A 19,107-nucleotide genomic window follows, 5' to 3' on the forward strand; every position below is an offset into this window, starting at 1 on the left:
TTTTACTTAATGAAAAGAATAAAAGAACATTCCTAATTTCTGCAAGTCGCCCACAATTTAGTTTATGCTTCCTAAATCAATACAGATCCTTTCGAAGTGACTAATATACATCCAGATTCTCTTGTCAGACGAGGACTGTGTAACCCTAAGAGTAAGCTGCCTTCAAGGTTGAGTTCAAAATCTACTAGGCATATTTTACAAATACACTATTTCAATGTAAAATGTAATGGAGTTGGCTAAACCGATGACACCAAACTCTGGGGCAAAGCATCCGCACCTGAAGACAGAAGGGCGATCCAAGCTGACCTAGACAGGCTCAGCAAATGGGCCGACGAGAACTTGATGCTGTTTAACACTGTAAAATGCAAGGTTCTCCACTTCGGGAGGAAAAACCTGCAGCACCCTTATAGGCTCGGCAGTGCTATGTTGCACAGCACTACAGAAGAAAGAGACTTGGGGGTCATCATTGACCACAAGATGAACATGAGCCTGCAATGCGATGCTGCGGCTAGTAAAGCGAGCAAAATGCTGGCTTGCATCCATAGATGCTTCTCAAGCAAATCCCAGGACGTCATTCTCCCCTTATACTTGGCTTTGGTGAGGCCACAGCTGGAGTACTGCATCCAATTTTGGGCTCCACAATTCAAAAAGGATGTGGAAAAGCTTGAGAGAGTCCAGAGAAGAGCCACGCGCATGATCAGAGGTCAGGAAAGCAGACCTTACAATGAAAGGCTGAGAGCTGTGGGGGTCTTTAGCCTGGAAAAGTGCAGGCTCAGGGGTGATCTGATGGCCACCTATAAGTTTATCAGGAGTGACCACCAATATCTGAGGGAACATTTGTTCACCAAAGCGCCCTAAGGGATGATGAGGTCGAACGGTCACAAACTCCACCATGACCGATTCAGGCTGGACATAAGGAAGAACTTCACTGTCCGAGCCCCCAAGGTCTGGAATAGCCTGCCACTGGAGGTGGTTCGAGCACCTACAACTGAAAACCTTCAAGAGAAAACTGGATGCTTATCTTGCCGGGATCCTATGACCCCTTATGACTTCCTGCCCCTCAGGCAGGAGGCTGGACTCAATGATCTTCCAAGGTCCCTTCCAGGCCTAATGCCTATGAAACATATGAAAATCAACATTTCAATTGTTTCTCACCAGAAAAATATGAGTTATCTGAAGAGAATTATATAAATAGAGCTTGAGAGCAAATTTTGAATTCTGCTGCACTGCATCCAATCTATAAAGTATTTTGAGATGTAAAGATAAACCTAAAAAGCCATAAGTACCCATTGTTATATGAAACCCATGGCCTTTTACAACCTTCTCTCCACTGCATACATTCATGGGGTCATTTTTAAAGGAGTGTTTAAAATAAATCAATAAAGGGAACAGAATTCAGCAAGTGAACTCTATGAAAGGAATATAAGTTCCACTGTACACCCCCAATCCCACTGTAGTGCCCTAGTAGCTTAAAAGGACCATAGAAAAATGGAAATAATCTTTGAGCTGGGTAATAGCCAGCAGAATGGCTCTGCTGTAACCCCTATCGACAAGCACAGGCTTTCCAGAGTTGGACCAAAACATGCTGAATTCCAGTTAGCACAACAGCCTGGGGCAGGAATATTTTGGGGGGGGGGGGGGGGTGAGGATGGAAATCATTATCACAGCTTCAATGTTTTCTTAAAATTATGCTGGAGACTTGCATCATGATACAGGAGGCAAAGACAGTCTTACATATTTCAAATCATCTTTTACCACTTCCCTGTAATTGATATAAAGGCAAAAGTACTATTTTTTCTCTCCCACTTCTATAATCAACCACAGGAAAGCAATTACAGAGAATATGACCCTTGTATCTTCCTAGACAGATTAAGGCTGGTTTTGGCAAGTCAAGTATGGGGCATTAGACTATACTGAAGAACTAACTTGGTTACAGTCTAAGACAGGGGTCTGCAAGCCTTTAGAGCAGTGGTTTTCAACCTGTGGTCCACAGACTACGTCTAAGGGGTCCAACAAAAGGTGACCATGATCAATCAAAAGTATGTGAATACCCACCCTTACAATTCAAAGGGGTCCACAGCTCCATTTAACATTTCTAAAGGGGTCCACAAATGAAAAAAGGTTGAAAACCACAGGTTTACAGTGGTGGGCCAGGTGCTTGCAACCCAGCCACTGCTATTGATTCACACCCTGCTCTGCCTCCTTGGTTACCAGGTGCCAGAGGGGAACAGCAAATATGAAAGTGTGGGCATAGAGCAGGAGACTAAGTAAGTGATTTATCATGGCTCCTTTAAATTTGGCACCCCGCCAACCCCACAAACTAAAGTACACCTTTGTGGACTGGATCTGAACTGTGGGCTGGATGCAGTCTGAGAGCTGTAGGTTGCTGACCCCTGGTAACGAATACCATAGTTTAAATTTTAGAGCGACAGTCCTGAAACTGTTAAAGCTCAGGAAACCATTCACTTCAACGTTTAGATAACTGAAGCTGCTAACAGTCAAACTTGTACAGCAAACACATGTAGATACAAGTGTGATGATTAAAAGAGCATATTACCTGTAAATTCTGACTGTGTATTCAAGAACGTACTCACATTTCCACAGCAACAAAATGGACTTACAGTCGGTAGTAAATTACTTTATTTTACTGTTTACAATACTTTACTGGCATCAATTTCGTAACTATTTATCATAATTTACCTGAACAGTTTCTGGATGACATGAAAGAGTTTGGTTTGGAAACAGCAGGATTAGATCCATGGTTAATTCCCTTGGCTGTAAAAGATGGCTTTGACAACGATTTAGCAGGCTGACCTTCTCTGATGGGATGGTATAATGGCTGGTCAGGGACTGAATCATTTAGGGGGTTATCCCAGTCCTCATCAAAATCATCAATATCAAAATTATCAAGTTCAAAGTCTATGTCCTCTGTTGCTTCTGCATGGTCCCCTGTTCTTCCATTAGTGCCAGTAGAAAAATGATTTTGGACTTTCAAAGCAGTGCTTGTGACAGGCACCTTGGATAAATGCCAGCTTGCAGTCTTTTCCATCCCTGGTTTTTCACACCAGCTACGGTTGAGAGGTGACATCTCAGTGTCAAACCTGAGTGATGTTCTCTCTTTGCTATCTATCTTAGAAAAACAAAATCCTGTGTTTTCTCTGATGTTGGTGTTTGGTGCAATATGCTGCAAAGTTTCTGATGTATCCAAGGCATCTAGAGTGTGAAATTTTGCTGTACAGAGAAAACTTTTATTAACCACAGCAGACGGTGGAGAGGAAAATTTTGTAAATTTGAAAGGATTTCCCTGAGGGCTCAAAATGTTTTTTTGACCCAATGGAAGGAGAATGTCATCACTCATGCATGTATCATGTCCAGGACACGGTTTCCAGTTTGAGGCAAGGAGGATATCTGTACCACTTTTGTTTGCATCTGTGCAATTAGTTAACAATTTTCTCCTGGTGAGGTGGGGAGAGAAAACAAAAAGAGAGATAATGTTAAAATGACAAGTCCTACAACACAGATAAATGTTTTCTACTCTTCCTTTTTCAGAAGAAGGGTACGTTGCCAAAGGGAAAAATAAAACAAAAGACTTGATTAAAATCTAAATAAACGGAGTGATTTTTTAAAAAAGTATTACTAGCAGAAGTCAGTTAGTTACAATATATAGCAACATCATTTTAAATATCAAGCCAGGAAAATTCCCATCGTCTGGCAGCTAGGAACAGAACCAAAATATACAGAACTTGCCTGGAACAGTTAAGTTAAAATTTTAGAAAGGTTTGACAGTAGACTTCAATGTCTGTATGTTATGCTAGTTTTGCAAGCCATGCAAAGTTTAGATAAGATATCACCTACTACATCTCCAGGTCCCTACAGCCAGGATGAGCAGTCCATTTCATGCTTTTATTGAGAAATTCACATTTACATGGGCTCTGTATTTTTAATGTGCTGTAGAGTTTTTCGAGGTCTAGCAGAGCCCTAAGAGCAGGTATCTTGCTGAATTAAACAACTGGGCTTGAAGTAGGTAACAGTCCCAGAGCAGACAGTAGTTAAGTCCAAAACTCCTACTAAGAGGGAATGTAGCAGCATGCTTGCAGAAGAGTAGAAGTTAGGTGACTGAAAGCAGGGAGATTATCCTATGTCTGCCTATAAAGTCATCCTTAAGAGATTCTTCTGAAATAACTACTACCAGCCACTTGCCAAAAGACAGGCTACTGGGGTAGACAAAGTCTAGATCTGATTTCTGAGGCCTGTTTTTACCTTCCCTAATTATTCTATCCAAAACATTAACATTTCTGTATTGGACAAGTTTTCCCCCTTAGTCACACTACACCAATTGAAAGTATTTCCTGCCATCTTACCTACGTGATGGAGACACCTATAGACAAGTACCAATGCATAAATACAGAGAAACTAAAGATTTTTCATTAAAACATACCTGCAATCTCTCTGCCAAAGAAGATCATTCCCACAGGATAAAGACTTAAGTTCATGTATTGGAACAGCATCCACCAGTTTACAGATATTTTCCATCACGTTATAGAGCTGCTGTTCCCAAGGTAAGCATTTATCTACAAATTAAAATACCATCCTTTAATAAAATAGGCAATGTCAAGAGACATAACTTGCATCACACAAGAGACAGGAAAAATGTAATGCATACCAGTATCAGTGTATTTTAAACATGTTAGTGAGATGTCAATCAATATACATAGATCACAAGAACATTTACCTTATTTTAAGCAAGGTTTAGATACCTGTCTGTTTAAATTCAGTCCCATGTTGCATTAACAGAAATAGCTCACTTTTTTAAGCATCTTGCATTTCTTGAACTGAAAGGGGGTCACATTTCTATGACCCCTGCCACCCCCGGTGCTCCTTCCTGCCCATGGCAGGGAGTCGGACTAGATGATCTGTCTAGGTCCCTTCCGACTCATTGATTCTATGGTTCTATGTCTATACATGTTAATCATCATGCAGTTCCACACCCCCCATCTCATGCGGAAATTGAAAGGAAAGGAAGCATTCAAAACTCAGGTGATTTTTTTTTTTCGTGATCACTGATTCTGGAAAATCCATTTAACATTTTTTGGGCACTCATCATTTCTGAAAAATCAGGTCCAAGTCATTTCAATACGGTACGAAGAAATCAAAAATCTAACTGCATAAATCTAAGGTTACCTAATACGGCAGTGGCACAGTGTGAAAGGAAACTAAGCCCCAAGTCTCCTGCCTCTTATTCCTGAGATTTCACCATGAACAAGCGCTCCTTCTGTAGGACAGCAAATGATAAATCTGGAAACACAAGGAGCTGGACACCCTTCAAGACAGATTTGACACACAAAAGTTTCAGCTGAAGTATTTCTTTTACCTGCATTGTCTGTACTGGTTCCATTGCTGGGCTGCTTTGCGGTGGTTTTCTCAGGTTCTGACAGAGCGGTATTAACTGCTGGTTTTCCTTCAACAGTGGATTCTTTGAGAAAACTGCCAGCATAAAAATGAAAAGTCCTTAAGACACAGATATCAATATGCCAAGTAACCAAATCAGTTAATCTTTCACCCACCCAGCTCTCAACCAGATTTTACATTTTCTGTGTAAATAAAAAAATTCTTATTGCCAACTGCTAGGTTGCTATTAGCTCAAGAATGAAAGTCTTGGGAACAGCTGTCCATCCAGTCAATTTAACCACCAAGTGGAGATTTTACAAGAGTATTCTTAAAACATTCTAATGAGAAGTATTCACGGTTAGTAAGCCTTGCTTTACCTATTGTTTTTTCTAGAAGCTGAGATGAAAGACACTTCTTCTGGGGAGGGTGGAATGATATCTAGATAGTCATCATCCTCATCAATCCCAGTGGTTGCAAGCGTCTCAACCCATCCTTTATCTAGTTCTTTCAGTGACTGGCTGTCCTCCTCATCCTCACCTAAAGATACTTTGCCATTATTCTGTTTTTTTCCATCAGCTGAAACAGAAAATATATATTTTAATATTATTAAGCAAGATTGTAGGTTCAAATTTGGAATAATCCTATAATTCAACTAGGAAAAGAACAAAGCAATACCACTGTATTTCAGATAGTTTATTTAATAAGTACACACCTGAAACTTAATGAGAAGACAAACATGGTTTTACAATTTTAGCATAAGGCAACCTTTATGCAAAAATAACTGCATCACTACTGGCGATGGGAACCTGCATTACATATTATGTTGGTATACTATGAAATACTGTGTAGACAAGTCCTAAGGATATCTGTCTTATTTAAATAATTTTATTCTAAATCATTTATTGTGATTACTTCCCCTTTTCTGTGAAAATTAAACATGTATTTTTGAAGGATTTCTGAAGTACCCTCACACCTTACTAACAGTGAGATGATAATGATGTATAGTTTGTTACTTGCTAAGGAATCAATAAATTACCATCTAAGTACATATTAATTTCACAAGTGAAAAACAGGAAGATACCTCACAGCAATCAAGACACTCTAAACACAGAGAAGTTAAAGGAAACAGTAAGCTTTTAAATAAGGAAATGATGCAAATGTTAACAAGAATAATTCAAACTGCCAATTGATGCATTTTAAATAAAATGAAAATGATGAATAGATACAAATTTGTTTGTATTGCTCAGGACCTCTCAATATTACACTGCAATTTACTGGAAACTGAAAGCAGTCCAAGTGAATTAAAACTAGCAACCTATGTTCAGTGAGGCCTACAGAAACCAGCATTGTAACCCATGCTACCCTAATGCTCCAGACAGAGCTTTGACCTTTTTGGCTTTCAGTGAGGCTTCCAGAGTTGCCCCCTTTTTTTCCCCTCATGGAGGCTACTACAAGGACATCTTCCTACTCCAACAGCAGACACACAATGTTTAGTCTTCTGTCTAAAAGAAGAGCCCACTGTTGTGAAATTCAGAACATTTGTTTTTTTGACTAGCGGCACTTTTTACAGCAAAATCGATGCATCACATACCTGAACTAGCTCTGCCCTTCTGAGAACTTCGCTCTAACGGAGGTATTCTATTCTTCTTTGGATGTCCAGATGACCAGATTAGGTTACCCATACCCCAAAAATGCCACTTATGCATACATTGGCATTCCGTTCCTGGGTGCATACATAACTGCTCCACCCAGAGGGATGGTGTGTGTGAACAGAGTCCTAATCTGTGCATGTGTGATACTTTGGGGATTTGGACAACTATAAAGAGAATCAAATCTGGTCGCCTAGGTGTCCAGGAAAAAACAGAATGCCACCTAGTGTGGGGACATAAAAATATTCCCCTGAACACACTCATACATTAAAAGATGACCACTTACCTGTACAAGTGTCTTCCTTTTTGTCATCCAGAATAGTTTCTGTGGACAACTCCTCTTGAAGATCTTCACATAAAGTCTTTTTACGGTTATTAAGAATCGAATCATCAGGAAGCAAGTCAATGTAGATCAGTGAGCTTTCTGATAAATCTGGCAGTTTGTCACTCTGTAGTTTTACACCATTTTCAGAAGGACAAGGTTTTGAAAGCCCCTGCTCACTGTTTACAGTCCTAGATGCTCTAGATAACCTATTTGTAGGGAAATTTGATATTTGTAGAGTCTTGCTAGTTTTTACAATCTGACTCTTGGGAGATAAAACCAACGGTTTTGAGTAGTTCTTTTGCTTTGCAGATAAGTCAAAATCATCTATATCATCCCAATCATCTTCTATGGTAATAACAGAATCAGCTGAACAGTTGTAGTCTACTTTCTGAGAGGGCGTGTCACAGGGCTCATTGCTTACATTCTTCTTTGCTGGAGCTGGCAAATTTTTTGAAATTTGTTGAAGACATCCCAGTGAAGTTGTTGATACTTGGTCTTCATAAAGTTGTTGTATTTCCTGTTCCTTGGATGCTTGCACAAAAAAATCATTGATTTTTATCTGTTTATCCTTGGATGCAGTAAGAGATGCAATAGGTTTATTCAGGGAAGTATTGACATCCTTCTCCTTTAATGCAGAAACATTTGTTGCACTGGAAAGGCTGACAGATACAGCATTACCGAGAGTTTTCTTTTTGAAAGTGAAACCACTGAAATAAAAGATAATGGGATATATTATTTCATATAAAATATGCATATTTTGTCAAAAATTAGGAAGAAAGGTACATTTCTGACACCAAAAATAGTTCACCAACATTGGAGGACAGAAGTTTACTTAAAATAATTGAAAGTTACATATGCACAGCATAATGTGACTTAATTTGTATTCTCATTCAGAAAAAAATTGCTGTCCATATTGAATACTGCATAATACACCCCATCTCACATGGTGTTCTGGTTTTTAATGGTTAACAATGGTCACTGAATTTTGTATAAATAATCTTCATGGACATATGTCATAATTTATGGAATGCAAGATGCATTTCAAGTTATTTTGGCTAAGTCTTCACAGGTGCTGAACAAGCATTGCTCAGACAGACTTTGATAGCATTAAGTTTTCAAAACCTCTGAAAAAAAACAAAAAACACAGGTCTGTAGTAACTAAGTGGTATGTTTTTTACTTTCAGCATAGCTTAGACTAAAATTATAATTCATACTCTGATACTCGGAATACTGTGATCCACATGTCCCCACGACATGTGGTCTAGACTCCTTCCTGTTAGCATAAAAACAACATTTTACTCTCTAGTTTAATTTTTTGGCATTTAGTTTGGACTGGCAGATCATAAACCAAATTTAGAAATGCTGGCTGCTACAGTACTTTTTCTGCACCATTTTTAATGAAGAACAGCAGAGCAGACTGATGGATACTCACGCTGGTTTGTGTTTTGGAAGACTTAGTTTACTGCAGGCCCCTTTTGCTGAATGAAGCTCTAACTGCTTCTGGAGGTTGTTTTGGGGAATAGTAGCCATACTATCAATAAACAAAGACAAAAAAGGCACTAAATAAAGAAATCAATGGATACACACTTGATAAAGACACACAAAGAGCATATTAACAATCTTTACAAACTGAAAATACTTTTTTACTGTAAGATGACAAATTCAGTCATCATACTACTATAAAAGTTTAACAAAAGCTGACATTAAGAGGAGCATGAATACCATCTCAAATCAAATGGGAGGCATAAGAACCAGTAACAACTGTAAGAAATTAAATCCTTTGTTAAAATTCCCGGCACTAACATTTCTTGAGTATAGATTCACAGAAGTTTAGGGCTGGAAGGGACCTCGTGAGATCATTGGGTCCAGCCCCCTTGCTCTGGGCAGGAAAGACAGCTAAGGTCAAATAACCCAGCAAGGTGCATGTCCAGTCTCCTTTTGAAGATCTCCTGTACCACCCCACTAAGAGTCAATTCCAGTCAGGTCATATGAGCCGTGAAGAAGTTTTCCACAACCCGTGAAGTACAACAGGCAAGAATTTTTGTGGGCAATACCTTTTACTGGACCAACTGCGTGACTGGAATAGATGCAGGCAAGCTTTCGGTATCGCAGCACCTTTCCTTGAGCCTCTGGGAGAGAAGCAGAGAGTGAAATAGCTGCTTCTCTCCCAGAGCCTGAGGAAAGGTCCTGTAACACCCAAAAGCTTGCCTATGTTTATCCCAACCATGCAATCGGTCCAGTAAAAGATAAAGCCCACAAGAATTTTTACCTCTTGCATAACTCCTGGACTATCACAGCTACGTCACCTTAAACTGATTACTAGAGTCCAGAAGTACACCTAACAACCTCAGATGGAGCAATCACTTTCAAAATAAGAACATGGTGAAGGGGACTGGACCTGATGATCTTCCAAGGTCCATTCCAGCCTTACAATCTGTGAATCTACATAAGACATATACGCATTAGGCTAATTCAAGAACAGACAAAGATTTGCAAAGGAAACGGTGTTCGCAAATTTTCAGGTGTGAAGGACTCTTTTGAGACAAGAGGTGCTGCATAGATCCAAGCTGTTATGTCACCCATTTCCAATGAGAGACATAGCTACTGAGAAATTCAGGGAACCCCTGCTTAGCGCTCCGAATTGGTTCCTGAAGAACCAAGCGTTAATTGAAACCAGAAGTATCTGAGGACCTGAGATGGCGACTGCAATTGTTTTTAATGATCCAAGATGGCGACCACAAGCATTATAATGAAACTTGCTGAGTGCAAAGTGAAATCAGGTCTCAATTTAAAATGAGCATTATGGCAAAATAGCGCCAAGTGAAACAGCATTCAGCAGGGGGTTGCCTGTACAGCAGACAAAGCTGCCACAATCTGTGCTCAGACCGGCCCAGTTTATACACACAGGTACTCACTCCTCGCTTAACGTAGTTTTGTTATTACATCGCTGATCTATTAGAGCATACAGGCGAACCCCGCTTAGCATTGTTTTGCTATACCGCTCATTTTAAATTGGGAACCGATTTCACTTAGCGCTCAGTGCACTTCACTATAACACTTGCAGTTGCCCCCTCGGGTCATCAAATACTTTCAGTTTCACTTCACACTCGTTTCACTTAATGCTCAGTTTTTCAGGAACCCATTCGGAGCGCTAATGGGGGTTATCCGTACAGGCAGCCAGTCCTCGATTTACAACATTTTGCATTTACGTTTCTAAATTGACACCCTGTTTCAATTTTATGATGTCAGTTTTGACTTTACAACACTCAATCCAATGTGATGCCACATCAGCGAACAAGTTCGCTGCGCCGCTCATCTCTCGTCTGTCCAAACTTCCTTTGACACTTTAAGAAAGCAGACACGACTCCAGAAAAACCTGCAGACAAGACTCCTGAGAAGACTCCAGCCAAGACCCCTTCAAAACATCCAACAGTCACCTCAGATAAGTCCTTCCAAATCAATACTACTGCTATTTACAATATAAATACATTAATGTAGCTGTATTACTCCTCTATAATTGATCGAGTACAAAAATCCTTGGTTATTTTTGTTGAAAACAGAGTATCAGGCTTTGGTTCAGGAACTGATCCCCCATTTATAACATTGTTTCCTATGGGAAAACCGGTCCCGAGTTACAGTGTTTCTTAAGATGCCATTTTCAGGAACCAATGGTATTGTAAGTCCAAGGACTGCCCATAACGCTCGTTTTAAATCAAGACCTGATCTCACTTAGCGCTCTGCACATTTCACTATGACGCTCACGGCCATCGCACCAGGTCATTCAAAACCATCGCAGTTGCCACCTCAGGTTGGTAAATGCTTCCGGCTTCGCTGGACGCTAGGTTTTGCAGGAACCTGTTGAGGGGTCGCCTGCACTCGGTTAAATTTGCACCACGCTCGGTTACTACTCGTCCAGCTGCCACCCGTGAGTAGGTAACAGCGGTGACGGAATTGGGGTCGCGTAACAGTTGCTTTTAATTTTTCAATGTCAACGTGAAGCGGGGCACAGCTGCAGCCGGGTCGACCTTTTTTTAGATTCGAGGCAGCCCGCGGAAAACGCCAGGTCGGAGCTTTCGCTCCATTTTTAACAAGGGAAGGAAAATACGGGGAGCTCGGGGAGGCCACAGCCTGGCGAGAAATCATCGCGAGCCGGTGCTCCCGTGACCCCGCGATTCCCCGCCGCGCTGCGGCACCCCGGGGTCACTGCCAGCGCGGGTCCCCTCACCTTCCCCGGCTCCGCGCCGCCCCGGCCCATCCCGGAAGCCGCCGCAGCCCCACCACTGGCGCCTTTAGCGCGCGCCTTTCTCCTCCGCCTCACCATTGGTTGAGCCTAGGGGAAGTAACGACAGCTTCCGCTTCCGGCCGCACAAGCTACCTGGAACCGCGGAGCAAACCATTCTCCGGCTGCATGGGGGGAGGGGTGGTTCTATTCTACAGTGGGCGGGCTCTGTTCTGGGACAAATCCGCCGTCCTAGACATCAGAGCGCGTGTATTTCGAGTCGACGGTGGGGAGGGATATTGCACATCACTCCATTCTTGAGGGGGTCGGAACACCCCTGCGAAGCTGGGAGAGTGGGTCAGTCCTCTGCTGTCTAGCTGGGGTCCGGGCTCAGTCCATTCGGAGGGGGGGAGTGCCAGGGTCAGTCCACTCTTAAATGGCGGTGGGGTGTTCTGGGCTGTTCTATTCTGCAAGGGCCTCCAGGGCTTGATGGAGGGAAACTTCAGGATCAGTCCATTCGACAGTGGAGGGCGGGTGTCATTCAGGACCAGTCCATTCTGCAAGATCTTGGGGGCAGGGGGGCATTCTGCAGGTGGCAGTGTCGATTAAGTGTTGCCCCATGTGCCCAGTTATGCATTGCCCCATATAGATCAATACAGAGATATAGTCTATAATATAATATAGAATGTAGTGGAATGATAGAAAATATTCTGTACAGAGAAGATAGATTATAGAATAGTCTATATCTAGACTATAGAATATACCAGAATGATAGAATAGCCTATATTCCACCTTTCAGCTATTTTATGTAACTGCCTCCATCTAGACTGGGGCCCCCAGTTCCAGCACTGGGCTCCCTGCACACTGTGGGAGGCAGAAAGGGGGTGCATGCAGACTGGTCTGGGGTGACAGGGCCCAGCCTTGAGCCACGGGGCCCGTTCAGGCCACACCGCTGGAGCCCAGGCTGCAGGCACTACTCCTGGGCCAGTTTCAGGCCAGCCTGGAGGAGTCCAAGCTAACCCGGACCAGGCTAATAAGCCCCCAGGGAACTGCGCAGGGTGGATTACTGCACCGTCTGGCCGCAGAGGCCCTAAGAGGACACCTGCATTTCACACTTGCATTTCACTCTGACCCTGCGGTTAGGCACGTGCCCCCTCCCCGCTCACGTCTGGTGCATCCTGAGCGGCTCCGCTCCCCAACCTGCCCGGGCCCGGAGCAGCTAGGTGGATGCGTTGCACGCTGCAGCCTGTGCCAGGGAGAGCCGGGGGCTGCTGTGACGCTGCGCAGGGTGTGCAGAGGACCCCTCCACTCCCACGGCAAGGGCCGGAGGGGGGTCATAGAATGAGGCCCTCGGGTTTCCCTCTGGCACTAATGTCAAGTTGCGTTTCTGGGGATCGGGCATATGGACTAGACATCACCAAGCCACACTGGGGGCTCCAGGCAGAGTCAAGCACACAGGTGGCTTCAGCAGAAAGTACACCAAACCAACCTGTGGATACCGCTGGAATAACCTGCCCAGGAGCAGCTCAGCAATGTCAAACAAGGATGGTTCAGACAAGCGTCTTGTTTGCAAATGCTCCTGCCTGACACGGTGCAGCTCCCCAGGGACCGGTGCCCTGTGCAGGGGGAACTCCAGCTACATTACATGCAGGAGCCGAGCCTCCCATCTGTGCTGCCAAAGCACCAGTGCTCATCAGGTAGCCAATCAGTACTATGCACTGGTGTCATTTCCATGCCATGTGCCAAGGCTAGCCCCTTATTGCATGCACATGGCTCCTGGGAAGTTGGAATTTTACATGACTGCATCGTTTCTGACACGCTTGATGAATGCACAGGGCTGCAATTACTGCGTTGTGTGCCAGCCGCTCAGAGCGTAAGCTTTGCACAGAGCCACGGGGACTTGGTGATGGCTCAGACAGAGAATAGTTTACAGCTCTCCATTGTTTTAATGCTAAAATATTTTTAAAGTGGACAGTTTCAAAGAATGAACCTGCAGCACCTGCATTTCAGGATAACGGAGGGCCAGGAAGGATGGTGCAGACCCGCTCTGTTTAGACAGAGACTTGAAAACACATCCCTGAATATCAGCTCCATCACAAACTTGGACTCAAAGTCAGCCCCACGTTGGCTGGTTGTCCCCATTAGGTCTAAAATTTAGTCTTGGCATTTGTGTAACTTGTCCAGGGTCCAACAGGAACGAAGCTGGGATTTCTCAGCCCTCATTTCTGCAGTTTCTCTACAAAGCTATTTTCTCCCTCTTCAACTGCATCTTTATCTTCTCAAAGGAAGTGCATTAGAACCTCACTGAAACCTTGGAAATTGGAGACTTTCCATCTTTTTATTTTCATGTCTGATATGTGGTTCTCATTAAACACTAACCAACCCAGGAGCTGGGAAAGAACCTCAGGTTTTGCCACTATTGCTTCTCCTGTTGCCCGTTGCACGCCCTGAAAGCAGGCTTTGTGTGCCACCTCGCATTCAATGAGTGAGGCAGCCTTTCCAAAACACAGCCCTGTCCAATTTTTAAACAAAAGCACTTGTGTCAACTGTATACAGCTGAACGCCTCCGCAGCACTGGTAAATATAAACTGTTTTGCTGGCTGTCGGCACCTAAAGCCCATCGTTATGCTGGCCGACCGGGTTCCTTTCACCCCTTGAAGCCCTTCCTTTGAAGAAGTATTTTATTGCAACTTGGATGGCATCCTCATGGCAAACTCCAAGGAAAGCCATGGGAACTGCCGTGTGGCGCTAGCGAGGCGCCCATTCACCATGAGCCTCCGTCAGGTTTTGCTGCAGCAGCGCGAAGGTGGTGGTGGCACGTGGCCATCGCACGTGTTGACTCCAAGGGGTGTTCGGTGGCATCAGGCCATAAGGGTTTGTACCTTTCTGCCTTGAGCTGTAAGGCCAGATGCGGGTGGAGGCATTACCAGGAGAGGCTCAGAGGGCATTTAGCTCATCTTTTTCCACCTTAGCATGCAGACACTTGTGTCTTAAGAACATTTAATGTGTAGGAAAGGTAATGTCTAACAACCCCCGCAGAAGGCAGCTGCCAAAAGGGGGCTCGTTTCTAATACAGCATCAGGCAGAGCAATCGGCGCTCAGGTTTTGCTGAATGAGGCATTTGGAGGGAGCCGGGGCTGGAACCTACGTTCCAAACTGAACAGGAGGCGGCACACTGCGTAACTTCTCACCAAGCTGCTGTGTCCCCTTGCAGGCTCTGGCTGGTTAAACCTTTCCTTTTCTCCCATTTGACCCCAGAATCCCTTTACATCATAATGGAGAGCATTACCATGGAGATCCTTTCCATAAGTGGATGGAGAGGCACTGCCAGCCTCCAGGCAAGCCGTATCTGCACCAGCCCCTGCTGCTAGAAGGAGCCATTCATGGAATCGGTCCTACTCAGCCACTGTTTTCCGGGGCAGGAGCGTGCTCGGCTGCTCGGCGGGGATGGGGCTTGCAGGCTGGAGGGCGATGCTATGAGCATGTCCGGTGTGGGTGGGACCGTCAGAAAATGCAGCACCTGTCAAATTCCAAACCTCTGCTGTCAGGTATCCGGGTTGTAGTTGCATTGGTCTAGAGGAAAAAGCAATCAGGACTCATAGTAGAGATGGTATCTTTTATTAGACCAACAAGATGTTTGCAAAAAAAATTCTTCAAAGAAAAATGTTGCAAACATCTTGTCGGTCTAATAAAACCTCTGCTGAGCCCATGTGAGCTGTGGGCTTGGGAGGCTGGGAGCTGGGCCAGGCCTGGGTGGATCTACATAAGGTAGGCTGAAGTCATGTCCCTGACCTTGCAGTGAGCGCCCTGCCACCTTTCAAGTCCCACTGCCTCAGTATGCAAGCCCCAGACCTTCTCACCAAAATGACTGTCTGAATTTTCCAGTGGGGGCAAAACAATGGTTGTGTCCCTTGTTGTGAAAAAACAAGACGTTTTTGCCAAAAATTGTCAGAAAGAGTTGGAAAACCATGGAAAAATTCAGCTCAAGCAATTGAATTTTGACAGACTATAAGTACTGAAGAAAAAGCCTGACAGTGAAAAGGGCAAGACAGCTTTCACTGCCTGTGATACCCATTTTTAAAGCTGTTTTTTTTAAGTGATACATAACTCTAGCACAGCATTTGAATGGACCTTCAGGTCTGATACTCATCAACACATCAATGTCTCTCTTGCAAAATTAGCTTTTGGGCATATTGGCAGAGCACAGCCTGACTTCTTCTGTAACATACCCAGGGAGAAAGCAGAGTAGATAGAGATGCATCTTATAACTAAATCAGAGGTGCATAAGCTTTACCCAAAACTCATATACATAACAGGCCAAGCTAAATCCTACAGGTTAGATTCAGATATGTAATCAGGTGCTGGTCCATTAATGCCAAACAATGGACCTGACCGGGCAGACTGACACACGTTTCACTTAACGCATGGCAACCCTGATTTGGGGTATGGATAGATGTAGTAACTGCACCGATATCAGACAACATAGGCTCTTAACATGCAACCGATATGTCAGCAGGCTTCTAGAGTGATACAGGTGTAGATGAGCCCTTAGTGATTTAGCTAAAATGCATCAGCTGATGCTTGCTAATTAAAAAGTAGGTTTGTCCAGAGCCTCAGGACCTGTCATCACAAGCCTTTTATCCCCCTAAACTGCACGGGACCATCACAGCTACTCCAAAATCAGCAACGTCCCTCCAATACGGTCATCGCCATTGCCAGTTCTTCACCTAAGACTTAACTGTATAAACATCTTCATGTTCATTTAATTGTGTCCCCACTCAGAGTTTGCATTCATTTCAAGTATTTAGGTTTAGAACAATCTATAGGACAAATGACCCCCAAACCGCGGTGCAGCCCAGTGTTTATACAGAATCTGGAAAGCACAGACCTGGTCCTGGGGGAAGGGAAAAATGGCTCTAGCTGTTAATGGGTCATTTTTCACAAGCAACACATTCCCCAAAGAAACACTGAGAACAGGAAACACAAGACTGCCAAAGTGACAGGTTGTTTTTATTCAATGCCATAAATCGCTGCTATGTTTCAGCAGTGCTACCCGGACATGAACCGGATGCAATGCTGGTGGCGTAGGTGAGCTGAGCCCTCTTACAGCTCACCACGTTAACATCACAGACACTGAATGTTCTGGTTTTTACACCAGTTTTGTAGAAAATCATGAATTCCTTTGAGTCTTCATTAAAATAGTCTCTGAATTCTTAAAAAAATAATCATCTCTTCAGCTTTAATGAAAATAGACGTAAAAACTCATAGCACTAATTTTTCTGAGGAAGGGAGAAATTCAGTCTTGGCAAGAAAGTAGGAATGCCCTGGAAGTGAGGTCTTCTGAAGCATGGACAGGGAGGAGAGGCTCCAGTTTCTAACTGGACTGACAGGTGCTGCTCCCTGATAACGTGGCACATCGGGGATTTTCCAGCTTCTTCTCCAGCACTGTCTAACCCACTGCAGCCAAGCGTGGAGAGGCTGGTCACATAAGTGTCAGCACCCACATCTGCAAATTGGCAAGTCAGGCATGGAGATGCAGAGCACGTGGTGCTGTGATATCAGGGCTGGGATCAGAGGGTGAGTTTGCAACCTGCCACCATGCTGGCGATTTACTGATGGGAAACCCACTGGCTCCAGGAGGGCAGGTGGAGGGGTGTGAGATCCAGCTCCTCCAGTGAGCTCTACGCAAACAGTCGGACAGAGCTCACGGCAGGATCAGGACCTCAGCGGAGTTAGCCCCATCTCATTTCTCTGCTGCTAGGACTTTGGTGTCTGAGGGCCCTTTCCTCTGCCTGCCTCCCCTGGCCACCAGCCCAGCTTAGAGCCAGGGGATGGGATAAGAGGCGCAGTCAGCAAGGCCACACATGTTCTTCCCACGCTCGATGTGGAAATAGCTGAAAGGAGAAGGAAACCTGTGTTAGCAGGGGACTCACCCACAGTAGCCCAAGACACGACTGATCGAGGCACGAGGCTGTGCTGTCCCTGGGATCCTGGTACCATGGGACACAGCCCCTCCGGCACTGCTGTGCTTCAGAGCTGCTTCTGACCTAGACCAGGGGTGGATGGGGGGGCGCAGGGGTGCACCCCACTTTGGTCCCTGCTCCACCCAAACTTTAAAACCAGCTGCTTGGGAAGGCTGTGGCATTGCTATTGTATTCAGGCAACACTGAGAGAGTCAATTGACTTCATGGCTCATTAACAGCATCCTGATCCCCACCCCCAAAAAATCAGCATCCTGATTCCTGCTAATCTCTTAACGACCCTCTCTCATTCCCAATGCAATTGATGTTGCACTATTCAGACTATCTTTTCTTCTGCAATGCTGCTGTTAGGCCTTTCTGATCATGTCTCTCCCATCTCACAGCCCTGCAAACTGTTTTTAGCTCCAGCTAAAAACCTTAAGGTGTGGGCGTATTAACTCAGGTGTAGAAATGACTGACAGCGAAGCATCGGTGGCGCTGTCAGGATGCTCCAGAAGGCTAGGTTTTGTTTGGTGAATCTGTATATAAGCTTCAGTTTCCTCTGCACAAAAATTAAGTTGATTTCCTAGTTGATTAAGTTGTGGGGCCTTTTTACCATCTTTAACTTTCCCTGAGCCTGATGAAAGGTGTGTGAGCCCAAAATCTTGCAGAAAAAGATATATATATATATATATTTTTTTTTTTGCAATGTCTCAGTTGGTCTAATACAAGGCATCACATCTCTGAACCAAGAGTTCTAGGTTTTGCATTGTGTAAGAGACCTACATTTAGCTATCATGCCCACAGGGCAAATGACACAAGAGCTGTTGCCCTGGCTGCAGCCGCAGCTGGGGATGGTGACTGGGTGTCAGAGCTCCTGCTGAGACTCCTGCAGACCCTGCTGCTGGGACGGCTCCAGCGTGTGTTAACAACTGCGGCAGCAGCAGTTCCCCCTGCTTTGTCTGTGGCAGTTCTGTGTGTAATGTCTCATGTTGTGTCAGGGCTGACTGTGTAGTGTGGATAAGTTAGACAATGGATTTGCATAGGGTGCTTTGCACAGGGCTGATCCTGCCAGCTCCACGGCTTTATGATTCAAGGGCTATTTTGACTATTTTTTGCCTAGTGTTTTTGTGGGTTTTTAAGCTTTGCATATAACCCAGCAAATGGGGACACATTCCAGTAGTCATATTTATTTTTGCTCTTATCTTAAACTGAATAATACAGCGCTGCCCCCTGGAATATCAGTAAAGATTCTAGTTTCTCTTTAACTGGAGAAAAAAGAGTTTTGTGTTGCATGTGATGATGCGCCACACCAGCTGCACCCTGCTTCGCGAAACCCCAGCTCTGCCCAGGCCTAGACCCACCTTGGAATTTGCCACATGTGGGATTTCACCCAGAGACGCCCTCCCGCACACAGCTCACCATCACAACATCAGGGGCAAACAACACGGGTTCATCAGTGGCAGGTCCTGTCAGACCAACCTGGTGCCCTCTACGACCAGGTCACCAAATCCTTAGATGCAGGGGTAGCAGTGGACATCGTCTTCCTGGACTTTCGGAAGGCCT

General features: G+C 44.4%; 2 protein-coding genes across 3 annotated transcripts in view; both read right to left on the reverse strand.

The window, feature by feature from the left end:
- BLM (Bloom syndrome RecQ like helicase) overlaps positions 1 to 11,685 on the reverse strand; it is a 31,940-nt gene extending 20,255 nt beyond the window's left edge. Inside the window, exons 1-7 of one of the 2 annotated variants that reach the window (XM_019533924.1) lie at positions 11,588 to 11,685; positions 8,795 to 8,893; positions 7,324 to 8,069; positions 5,766 to 5,964; positions 5,372 to 5,484; positions 4,439 to 4,571; positions 2,701 to 3,455 (exon numbers count right to left, since the gene is read on the reverse strand). In XM_019533924.1, the coding sequence (XP_019389469.1) occupies positions 2,701 to 3,455; positions 4,439 to 4,571; positions 5,372 to 5,484; positions 5,766 to 5,964; positions 7,324 to 8,069; positions 8,795 to 8,892 (2,044 nt within the window). In that variant the 5' untranslated portion in view covers position 8,893; positions 11,588 to 11,685. Of the gene's footprint in view, positions 1 to 2,700; positions 3,456 to 4,438; positions 4,572 to 5,371; positions 5,485 to 5,765; positions 5,965 to 7,323; positions 8,070 to 8,794; positions 8,894 to 9,668; positions 10,019 to 11,587 lie in introns of those variants that run through there. The other variant, XM_019533926.1, reaches the window with a different exon arrangement.
- Positions 11,686 to 16,570: 4,885 nt separating this feature from the next.
- Positions 16,571 to 19,107, reverse strand: part of CTSH (cathepsin H) — a 13,027-nt gene continuing 10,490 nt past the window's right edge. The window contains exon 12 of the mRNA XM_019533929.1: positions 16,571 to 17,475. Coding sequence (XP_019389474.1) covers positions 17,400 to 17,475 — 76 coding nt within the window. The 3' untranslated portion in view covers positions 16,571 to 17,399. The remainder of the gene's footprint in view (positions 17,476 to 19,107) is intronic.

This window comes from Crocodylus porosus, unplaced genomic scaffold (genome assembly GCF_001723895.1).
Source record: "Crocodylus porosus isolate Cpor-Errol unplaced genomic scaffold, CroPor_comp1, whole genome shotgun sequence".
Taxonomy (NCBI): Eukaryota; Metazoa; Chordata; order Crocodylia; family Crocodylidae; genus Crocodylus; species Crocodylus porosus.